Genomic DNA, 12,279 nt, shown 5'->3' with positions numbered 1-12,279 from the left:
AATACGATACACTAAGGGCAGGTGTGAAGCATTGCAGTAGCGCTGCTGTTCACACCAATAGTGCATTTCTCCACATTTCTACTCCAATACACTGAATTTAGAGCTTAACTGTTGTAATATCATGGATAGGCCTACAGACAAAAGACGTGTTTGTTACCAACCTTGACGATATGTATTGTGACGTTTCTGTATCGCGATATATTGTGGCACGATATATTGTTACACCCCTACTAGATATGTACTTTGAGACTGTTGGATTATGGAGTCGGGCAGAGTCAGCCAGGCCGGAGAGCAGCTCAGTCACCCAGGGACACTCAGCATCAGAGGGCCTACATCTGCAGAACGCTACAAAGGCCCAGCCCTGGGCAGCCTGCCAAGAAGCGCCCTCTGCACCACACACACGCACACACACTTGCACTTACACATGCACTCTCTGTCTGCATATCTCTCTCTCTCTCTCGATCTCTCTCGCTCTCTCTCTCTCTCTCTCTCTCTCTCTCTCTCTCTCTCTCTCTCTCTCTCTCTCACTCACACACACACACACATTGCGCACTGCTGACACACTCCTGAGGTCTGCAGCACTGCAGGGCTGTCAGAGGCAGGGAAGAGGAGATTACTGGAGTGACATCACTATCTTCTCTCAAAGAACTGCCTGCAATACCAGTCATCTACAGTACCTTGGGTCACTGTGATGAATCAGAATTTTGAATAATGGAACATAGATAGATATAGATACAGTGGATATGAACTTTAAAAACCCCCATAGGAGTAATTTGGGTGTTTCCACAGTGGGAAATTACAGCAAAGGTTGGAAATGCAGAATATACATAGTAGCGAATAAGTCAAAAAAAAGAACAAGGAATATATACATCCATACATGCAGCACGTGTAAACTATAGGATACGTACGTACGCATACACGCTCTGTTTTGCCCCTGGGTGGGAGGAGCCTGTGGCTGAAGGTGCTCCCCATCTGCCACAGCTCGTCATAGAGGGGAGGGGAGGGGTTGTCCAGGATAGACTTCAGTTTGTCCCTCATCCTCCTGTCCACCACAGTCTCCAGGCTGTCAAATCAAATCAAACTTTATTTGTATAGCGCATTTCATACACAGAAGCAACACAATGCGCTTTATAGAGAGCAATGGGGGGTGGGCGTAGGTCCCACCCCTACATATTCCAGAGGGAAGTAAAAAAACAAAACAAAAAAACTTTCACCCGGGGGCCAGAAAAGTGAGCTGTAAAAATTCTTCCCTGACCTCTCTTCTTCTTGCGTATGTCCTTTAGACCTTCAGCTAGCTCTGTTGCAGCAAGCCAGTCCAGTGTTTCATCGTCCAGGTTAATTAGACCTAGATTGCCATTCGGTGGCCGGTGTTTGGGGCAGCTGGTCATGACGTGTTCCACAGTCTGTAGGGGGTCTCCACATTCACAGTGGACACTGTCCGCGAGGCCCCACCTCTGCATTGCTTCGCCGAAGCGCCCAACGCCTGTCCTCAGACGATTGAGGGTTGTCCACTGCTTCTACGGCAGGTGCTGTCCAGGGACGTCTGTCGGGTCTTTGAGACGATCGAGCTGTCCAGTTGTTGCCCCACAACAGAGCTGGCCTTGCTCACTAGCCTGTTCACTTTGTTGGTCTCCCCAGACCTGATGCTGCCTCCCCAGCAGGCAACGACAAAGAACAGTGTGCTGCTACCACAGACTGGTAGAACAGTGTGCTGCTACCACAGACTGGTAGAACAGTGTGCTGCTACCACAGACTGGTAGAACAGTGTGCTGCTACCACACACTGGTAGAACATCCTCAGCAGCCTGCTACACACATCAGAAGACCTGAGCCGCCTGAGGAAGAACAGTCTGCTCCGTCCCTTCCTGTAGAGGGCCTCAGTGTGGTCAGTCCAATTTGTTGTTCAGGCGCACTCCCAGGAACTTGTGTGAGTCCACCATCTCAATGTCCTCTCCCTGGATGGTAATGGGGATTGTTCCTTCTGGAGTCAACTACCAGCTCCTTGGTCTTGCTGATGTTGAGTTGGAGCTGGTTCTCCTCAGACCATTCAACAAATCTCCTGACCACGTCCCTGTACTCCTCCTCATCGTCTGCCCTGATGCAGCCCACTATAGAGGAGTCGTCAGAGAACTTCTGGAGGTGGCCCGCTCCAGAGTTGTGGCTGAAGTTGGAGGTGTAGAGGGGGAACAGGAAAGGAGGCAGTGCCGTGTTGCTTATCACAGGCAGCCCTGCAGTCGGACATACTGTGGCCTGCCGGTGAGGTAGTCCGTGATCCAGGCCACCATGTCGTGGTCTACCCACATTTTTGGGAGCCTTTCTGTGAGCTGGAGGGGCAGGATGGCGTTGAATGCACTGGAAACGTCAAGGAACGGGACTCTTACTGTTGTTGCTGGCCTCAACATTGTTTTATATCTTACTATATCAATTTCTCATAGACTTTGACTGTGAATTTGAATCACTGTTAAATCCGATAAGCAGCCTAACACATTTACAAAGTTTCTATTTTAACCAGCATCTTGAACATTTTAAGTCTCTAGAGAGTTGATCGCTAGATACTACTCTTTTGAAAGTGTCCACTGACAGAAATGACACTTGACACTTTTTTGTGTGGGACAGGGGTATCTTGCACCTACCAAACTTTTTCGCAGACGCCATCACTTTCATTGCACAGCTGTGATTGGATATCTAGATAGAAGGCACGTTCGCTGCCATGAATCAATCAGCCACGCGTCTGCAAGTTACCATGGAGTTGATCAGACACTCGCTGAAGTATAAATGCTAAATGTCAGTCAACATTTTTTTTCTGTCGACAGACATTTGTCGTAGGACACTTGTCGACTGAGTATAAATTAAGCTTTAGTCCGTGCAAGTCCACACCGTAACATCCCTACTGCCCAACGCATGAGCCTATTTGCACGCGCTTTGAAATGCGCAGTTGAGGAGACTATCGTCAAATCACCCAACCCTAATGTAGGCTATGGAAAACCCTACATAAAACATGGGGGGCATCTGAAGTAGATGGACAATGTGGGCTAGATGATTCATGTTCAGCTAGAAAAACAGGCATCTTTATTGTGCTGCCTGCGAGTTTGAGTTAGTTTGACAGCTGTCCTGACTCCCGCGGTCTCCCCTCAGACTAACGTTAGACATATGGGGAAAAAAAGAGGAACGAATCGTCAAATCTCTGGTTTGAATAGACGGATCTGATTGGACACACAATTCAGTCGGGTACAGCCCTACACTATAGTAATGTCTTCAAAAATTAAAGACACACCACTCCTGCCTTAGGCTTCCATTTCAGGTTCAATTCTGAGGCACTTGTATTTCCAGGCCCTCTGCACTGGTAGCCCGGTAGTTTGAGCCCAGGAATCAGGCTAAGCCATGGTCACTTAGATGGCCGTTTAGCCGGACCATCAAGTCTCTGGGTCAGTCTGTGGGCTGGTGGTATGACTCGGACCACAGTCTTGTTTCACTGTGGGTTGCTGGTATGACTCAGACCACAGTCTTGGGCTGTGGGTGAGTGGAAGGAATGAAGCTTGTGTTTCCTCTTGAGTCAACTTTTAGGATGTAGACACCTTTTGTGACACCTAATAACTATCTAGTAACCAAAAAAAAAAAGAGTAAACATTACATAATGAAAAAACGACTTTAGCGGGCAATGTTGTGGATAGGTGGTCAACAGAGTTGGGTGGTCTTGGTAGCTATTTGTTCCAAGGGTAAATATTCAATTCACATTAGTGTGGTTAAGAAGGGACTTTTCTCATTTATTTTTTTATTTTTTTATTTATTTTTTACAATTTCCAGCTCCCTACTGTAGGTCAATGTTTCACTTGAAAGGGCTCTGAGCAGGAGGGCGATGGACTGTGTGTGAGGCATGGAGCTTTATCTGCTCTGTCCCATCAGCAGAGGGCTGGGAGGGAGATATCAGTTTCATGGGGATTTATTAGATGAGATAATGGTCTCACAGGCCTGTTTTTGAGTTGAGTATTACAATAATTTATACAATACAATAGCATACAATACAGTACAGTGGTTTAGATCAAAGTGTTGACCCAATATTTTAATATCTGACTCCTGGGGATGGTTAGTTTGGTAAAGTTTTATTTCTTTTCTTTTTTTTCTTACATGGTTTGCTTTTAGAAACAGTAATTAGGATTTATTGAATAAAGTTACTCTTACATTGTTCCAAAATCAACTTTGCAAGTCACTAACTAGATTTTAAATTGAGGAAATTTATTTCTGGTGTGGGTCAGGGCAAAATTTACATCCATGTGAGCAGATAAAGTTTAACCGACTGTCAGCTATCTCTCTCTCTCCTTCTCTCTCCCTCTCTCTCTCTCCATTTCTCTCTCTCCATTTCGTTCTCGCTCTCTCTCTCCATTTCCCTTTCTCTTAATTTTTTTTATCTCTCTCTCTCCATTTCCCTCTTCATTTCTTTCTCTCTCTCTCTTCATTTCTTTCTCTCTAGCTCTCTCGTTCACCACCTCTCCTTACCATGAGGTAAGATGGCACTCTAATTTACCTTGGATCGTCCTGGGAAGGCTGGTGCCCAAACAAAGCTCAGGGTCCCTTTCCTCTCACTTCAGAACCCCAGAACACGTGCATACTGTAACCCAGGGTCAGAAGGTCATAAAAGGTCATATAAAACTAAATGTCAAAAAGGACATTTAAAACAAAATGCAGGAACAATAAAGTACAGGAATAAAAGTTACAGTGCAGTGTATGAATGAATAATTATGTCGCTCACATGCTCAGGTGATAGAATGACGCTACGTCAGAGCACTGAGGTACGATGCGCTGTTGACTGACAGGTGAGCTGGGCCATTGTGAGGGGCAGAATCCTCCTCTCCATTTTCATCACCCCTTTATTGGTTGTTTCCACTTGCATTGACAAAATGTATTTTTATTGTAAGAGTAATATGCACAAACACACACAAGTTCACAGGTGCACACACACATACACACATCCATACTGTACACACACTCTGATCCCCCACGGAGTTTGTGTACAGTCAGTACAGTAAACATCCCCTTCTTTCAGCAAGGTGCGCTCACAGGGGAATTCTAACCCAGCAGGGAACATCAAAACAAAGACGACTAACCTTCAATTTAGGAGCCCCCGCCCCCCACGACCTCCTGCACCTGCTTCAGGAATTCAGCCCAATTTGAGTTAAGCAAACCCATGGGTGGTAGTGAGAGCTAGAATACCATATTACATTGAATGGGTTATATTTTTTGATGCAGGCTAAAGCTTAATTTATAGTCAGTCGACAAGTGTCGTACGACAAATGTCTGTCGACAGAAAAAAAATGTTGACCGACATTTAGCATTTATACTTCAGTGAAGTGTCTGATCAATCAATCAATCAATCAAAGCTTTATTTGTATAGTGCATTTCATACCCAGAGGCAACACAATGCGCTTTACAGAGAACAAGGGAGGTGGGCATACGACCCACTCTCTACATATTCCAGAGGGAAGCAAAAAAACAGTAATCACCCGGGGGCCAGATAAGTGAGCTGTAAAAACTCCATGGTAACTTGCAGACGCGTGGCTGTTTGATTCATGGCAACGAACGCGCCTTCTATCTAGCTATCCAATCACAGCTGCACGACATTAGAAATGTTGGTACTGTAGGTGCAAGACACCCCTGTCCGATACAAAAAAGTGTGGACAGTGACGTCATTTCACTTTCAAAAGTGTTGTACGACGAAGTATAAATTGGCCTTAAAATCCCATCCCTCTTAATCATGTACAGAAGGCCTATCATATCCTATATTCTGTACATGTTTATCCATTTACTTGTATAGTTTCCCATTGTGTCAACGCTTTCATTTCACTCTCTCACTTGCATTGTGAAAGGTGAAAGGTCATAACTCCTTCAATACATGGTCATCATACTGTAGGTGCATTGTGATGTGAACTTGGTCTCCTCACTGCAATGTCTAGCAGACAGTAATATCATTACTGCAGGTATACGAGTTGGAACATCACAGTGCAGGTACCGCCTGACTACGCTGTCATTCGCTGCACACACAAGTGTGTGGTTGAGTGCACAAATGTGTGTGTGCTTGTGTGTGTCAGAGGGAGTCTGAGCTGCTACAGAGACATGGTGCCTCAGAGAGGGAGTCAGAGGAAGTCCACGCATACTGCTCTTATTCAGATAAGCAACGATGCAGCACATCTTTATGCTGACTCACTGGAGAAAGTGAAAGCAAAGTCAGTGTTGTTTGTCAAGACCAGCACTGATATGGGCCGGCCGTAACTCGGGTATCTACCCCAGCTCCGGGAGACCGAGGGTCAGAAGAGGACTTGACGTGGCTTACCAGCCAGGTTTGATTATACTGTACAGGCCTACCCCATCTGCACAGCTCTCTAGGCTGTTCACAGACCAATGCGCTCACTTTTTGAAGTGTGTGGGTGAGAGAGACGTCAGGCCCTCTGTGCGCTGTAGGTAATCACTTAACAGTCCGCCCTACAGGAGAGACGTGGTGACACCTCAGCTGTGTCTCCTCACCTCATGTTACTAGAGCCAATCAGCAAGCTGGGAACGCAGTTAGCTATTGGAACTAAGATATCATACTAATTTGCGCTAGTCTTTGTTATTGCGGTCTCAGGGACCCCTCTGAACAAGGAGGAATGCGTCATTTTCCGCTCCGTCTTCCCCAATTCCGGGACAGCTTTTGTCAAACCAAAGATGTGTCTGATAGCTGATTTGTCTGGGAGACGAACAAGCCTGATGATTATTTTCATGGCAGTCCACTTTCATCTCGGGGCCGTGTGACTAATATCTGTAATTTATCACGGCTAACTCCTGAGCTACTGATCTGAAGATTTCACTGGCCACTAGCCCTGACATTAACGGATGGCGTTTCCTTGCCTCACTCTTTCTGGCTCCGTCTTCCCCCCTTTTTATTTCTATAAATCTCTTTCTCTGTCTCCCTCCTGAAACTCATATCTCTCTGTAGAGTTTTCTCTTTTATGCCTGCTTATTACTGTATCTTCACATCTCTCTTTGTATCCGTCTCAAACCATTTCTCAACTGTGCCTCAGTTGTGAGTCATCCTACTTTTTTTTTTAGCTCATCAGTATGCTCAAAACCACAGGTCATACCTGTGGTATTGCATACTATTGCTGTCAGTTCACATGATTCAGTCTGATTGTGTGACTTCACATACAGGTGAAATTATTCCAAGGAAAACCTCATTTTCCAGAAAGCTTTAAAGAACAATTTAAGTTTGCTGAGGTGAAGGTATTTGGGGGCAATTGCACTTACTTAGCACAACTTGGAGCACTGCACACCACTGTGCCTCCGACTCAAGCCGATGTTTTTCTCGTTGACATCAGAGCTAGTGACCCTCAGAGTGTTGGATCTTGGGAAGGGAGGCGTGGCTTTCTCAGAACTGAGGGAGAGTCTCCTACAATGGGATCTTAAGTGCTCTCTCTTTCTCTGAAGAGCTTGATTGTTCAAACAGAGTGTTGGACACCACTAAGGCTTGTGCAACGGCGCCTTCGGAATATTCCGGGTTCTTTGAAAAACATACAAGCTACTATTAGAGGCTTGACTCGAATCACAATTTCCTGCTTCGGTCAAAGTCAGTCAATGACTGCATTGCGCATGGATGCAGTTCGCGTGCTCAGATCTGCCTATAAACGGCTGGTACAAACGGTTGGTGTGTACCAGTGTCGGATGCAACTCTTTAAACGTTGGGTGGAGATGTTTAATTGCAACCGGAGGCCAGAGTTTGATGTTCAGTGTTTCTCCACATCCAGTGTTAGCAAAGTTGCTATTTATGCCTGAAATCTCAATTCATTTTCTTGGTGCTCATTGTTTTTTTCAACAGGGTCTTTGGAACAAAGAAGCACAGTGCCAGAGCCATTGGGGGAGATTCCATTAGAGCTGTTTCCACCTTTATTGTGCAGATAAGGGATCAATAGTCTTTTGTTCAGAGGAGTTTTGCCATCGTGTTGTGACTTGTCAATGTGTGTTCTCTCCCTTGAATTGGCATTGGTTGTACAGTCAAAGTGAGACAGTAATTTCTTCACTAGTTCAAAAAGAGGAGACAACTTTTATGTATACATTTTTTTACCATGTTTAAAATGAAGAGTTTGTTTAATTTAAAGTGGATATTTAATAATGGACCTACTCACAACGCAGTATTACCTTGACAATATAAATACTATAATTACTTTGTCAGTTAGAGTTGCATTCCAGTTCTGTACGTTTATTGGACTAGGAGTGACTTCTCGGAACCTCCTGCAGAGTCGAGCATCTCTGTGACCTCTCAGAGAGGTCATGCTTATGTGAAAACCCCAAGAGCCTTTGTGCTCTCACTCGAACGTGAACCCGAACATGACTCAAAATACCCATGTGATTATTATAACCACCACAATGACCACAGCCCACTAAAGCCAAACTCACCTCAGTTATGTGAGCACTCAGGGGACATAGTTAGCAATTAGCTTCAGTAAAACACCACTTGCCCACACATGCTGGGGTATAATTGTAATGCAAACTGATTCTATTGACCCCCCCCCATTCCATGCCTTTGTAGAAGTTCTCAAAACCACTTATTGTGTTGGAAGTGCGTAGACCAAGTAGGCTTGTTAAATTGTGTGATTCTCCCATGGGTCAAGTTAACCAAATGGTGTTGGAATGAGTAAGCATTAGGTTAGGACGACCCAAAATATGGTCTGTCCTTAAAGGGGTAGTGACAGAAGAAACAGAGACCACCATTTCACAGATAGTTCCAGGATTGAGCTAGTTTTATGTAGGCTCTCACTGGCCTACAGTAGAAATCATATGGCGCTCTCATGAATGCGTTGGAAAACCTACCATAAATTTGCTTTTCCGAGACAGGAAGCACAGGGTGTAACGAGTCTCAGAATGCTCTCCTGTGAAATGTATCGCAATCTGAATATTTTTAGGTGTTTGGCATGACTTGCACATACTGTAGGCTGGTCGTGGGAAACTAGCACACTAAAATAGCACACTACCCCTTTTAATATTCACTCTTAACTGCAACAAATCTATGACTGACTTACTAGCACCACTGATTAACTGTACATTTCACCTTCCCCATCTTTAGTTCCCTCTTTCTGATAGTCCATCCCTATTTGATTCATCCAAAGCCCCCCAAGGCTCGACAGAAACAGCTGTTCTTCTCTTTCTCTCCTCTTTCCTCCCTCATGGAGCCACTAACTGACTTATTAAGTCACCCTATGTGATTAAGGCCCATGCTCTTTGTTGCATGACCCGATGCTCAGATGTGTCGGCAAACAAGGCCCTCCATATCAACTGCCCAATGAGATACTGTAGTAATGGGATATGGACAGAATGTGGCCAGTGTGTTTGACAGTTCGGAAACTTTAATTATATTCCTGCTTGAAAGGAAGTAGAAACAGTAGATGCAGCTGTCCTGTCTTCATATTAAGACAGTACTGCCCTTTCTTCTCCTTTTTCCATTTTAGTCCACCTCTTAAGTCATACAGTCAGTTAATTACAGAGACCCTAACAGAATCGTGAGGCCAATTTTTATTTAATTTCTAATTATTCTTTCTCAGTTACCTTTCATTCGGCTACACTATGGCTTTCATGGTGAAACTTGAGAGGATGGAGAGAGAGGATGCTATAATGGAGAAGTGAAATAAACAGCCCTTTCCAGACCTTGTATCTGTACCCGATGACTTATTCCAACAGATTGTGTAACACCCCACAGCAGACTGGCACGGCTATAGCAATGTCTGTCCTTCGATCTCTTCTGGTTCCCATGCCCAGACAATATATTGACCTGTTGCAGTGGATGGGGTGACCGGGAGCTGTATAGGCAGACATTGGGCCATCGTTCCCTTTTTAGTGGCAGAGCACAGTGGGTTATTAACTGGTCAAACACTGCAGAGCAAGAGAGCCAGAGTCCTTCCAGAGTCGTCCCCAACAGAACTCCCTTGCAGTCTCCATTCTGGCTTACTTTCCGTACAGTATCTCCTCTACGCCTTCATTGTTGCAATTGCTCGGAAATTGAATTAATTGGATGCTTCTACTTTGATCATGGGTAGTAGTTTGAGATACATTTGAAGGTCCCTATCACAACACCAGTTCTATTGACCTATCCAATGGAGAAGCAACGACATTGAGGCTCTGGTCATAGCCTATATTCTATGAATTATTCATACACCTGCTTCGGAGGGGTCCAGCGTTTTGCACCTTGGACGCTTGCCATTGTCTGACTCTCCAATTTCATCAGCAGGAGATTTAGAGTTTCTGATATGAAGTGAGCCAAGGTAAGGATGAGTACACGTTTTTGGTCATAAAAGTGTCCACTTTTAATGGGACGGTTTAACACAGACCAGGTGGACGTACAACGGCTTGTGTACGTAAATCCCATGTTGTATTTAATGGCTCCAGATCTTATTTTTTGAGCCATCACGTGGAATGTTGAATGTCGAGCCGTCGGGGGCTCATGCAGGGGTTGTTATTGGCCGAGACTACGCACACGTCCTCCACAGCAAAGAGGAATTTCTGGTGGGATGATGACTGATGGTTCGCTGTCCTCATCTGACCTGTAGCTCCTGAAGCAGGCAGGTCAGCTCTCTCAGAGGCAGGCAGAGAGATGGACACCTAAGAGCTCCCCTGTGCATCTCATACACACACTGATCATCTATCATTATTTACTCAATCCCATTCCCACTGGGTTCTGCATTTTGGATGAACTCGGATCAAACAAGCCACATACCTGTATAACACATGAATGAGCAAACCTCTGTATCTCTCTCTGTATCTCTGTCTGTTTCCATTTTCCTCGGACGCCGTCACCCTGACAGCATTCATATTTGGCACGGGTACCGGCAGGGGTCCTGAGCAGAGGGTGACGGAGACAGATTTTTAATTAGGTATTTAGGTCCGACTAGATGGCCAATTAGTGATAGCACTACGCACCACCCACAGCTAGGGCTGACTAAATGGCCAAGTACTGATTGTGCGCTACAACGGGTATCAGAACTATTTTTTGCAGCTCTTTTGTAATTTCATCTCATATTCTGGAAAAATAGAGTAAGATATTTGCCGCAGTGTCTGCCTATGAATACTTGTCTGGAGTGTGAGTCACAAATAGAGCAATGAGGTCACAGTTGGCGATGTAACAATTTGTGCAGCCTTTTTTTGCTGGTGGCCAAGTGTCCTGGGTTCACTCTGTGCTTGTTAGCATGCTTAGGAAGTGTGAATCAGAGCAGGGAGGGGTGCTCCTATTTAGCCTTATTGGCCAACAGGCCTGTGGGTCAACAGCTTGGCATGCCTTGATGTAGTGTTAGCAGTGTGCTAGCCCATAGCGTAAGCATTAGTGTTATCTCATAGCATAGCATTAGCCTAGGGTTAGCATGGGCCTCTTGATAACACGTGCTAGGTAGGAGCTGATTGGCTGTGGTGCTGGTGAAGGGAGTGGACAGGGTGGGTGTTTTCCTACTCCTGACATGCACAGAGGCAGCTCAGTGATTCGCTGAGGAATCTGTTTACTTGTGGCGAGGCTACAAATAACTGTGGGGTTTACACAGGGCAAATAACTACTTCCCCTCCAGGCAGAAGTACAACACAAACACCAAAGAGGAAATACTGGACTTCTTATTAAAGCACACCACTACACATGTTCCATCGGTCCACATGGATCACATTACTTACAGGGAGGGGTTTTTCCACCAGGGGCTTCTTGCGTAGCTCCATAATTTTTTGGGGCAATTTGTCTGACTATGACTTTAAGTGCCTTTGTGGGTTCAAAACCATGTTATTAATGGCCCAGGGTTGAAAGTAGGGCAGACATTTGTTGTGTTCTTTCTACCTCACTTTAAAGTCCAATTAATCATCATACGACAGGCTTGTAGTGGACACGATTGTCCTAGATCGCTCGACCTACAAACAAAATGCTACTGGTCATTTTAACATTGATTTGGTGCTTCTTGCAGGACTTTTCGCCATTGTGGTATATGATGTAACCCTAACCCTTGTGTTTGTCTCTCCTCTTCAGGCGTTTGGGAATGCAAAAACTGCCCACAACAACAACTCAAGTCGCTTTGGCAAGTTCATCCAGGTCAACTACCAGGAGAGTGGCACTGTGCGCGGGTAAGAGAACCACACCTCACCCTGGCTCATGGAATTCATCCTTGCCTGGCCAAAAATATGTCTGACAATGTTTTGAAATCTTGAAAACTTTTTAGATGCAATGTTCCTTTGACTGTCCCCGGTCATGTTCACCACATTCTCCATTCTAGCATCTCTGACGTCTGTATAACGG

The 12,279-nt window shown here is 45.1% G+C and overlaps 1 protein-coding gene across 1 annotated transcript in view; it reads left to right on the top strand.

Moving 5' to 3' along the window:
* Positions 1–12,279, top strand: part of myo9aa (myosin IXAa) — a gene marked incomplete at both ends in the record, with an annotated part of 101,829 nt that overhangs the window by 20,733 nt on the left and 68,817 nt on the right. Inside the window, one exon of the mRNA XM_084437335.1 lies at positions 12,013–12,107. Coding sequence (XP_084293461.1) covers positions 12,013–12,107 — 95 coding nt within the window. The remainder of the gene's footprint in view (positions 1–12,012; positions 12,108–12,279) is intronic.

This window comes from Borostomias antarcticus (genome assembly GCF_949987555.1).
Source record: "Borostomias antarcticus genome assembly, chromosome: 4".
In the NCBI taxonomy this organism is placed as follows: domain Eukaryota; kingdom Metazoa; phylum Chordata; class Actinopteri; order Stomiiformes; family Stomiidae; genus Borostomias; species Borostomias antarcticus.
Note: the sequence above shows the minus strand (reverse complement) of the source record. Positions and strands in the feature narration are given on the sequence as shown.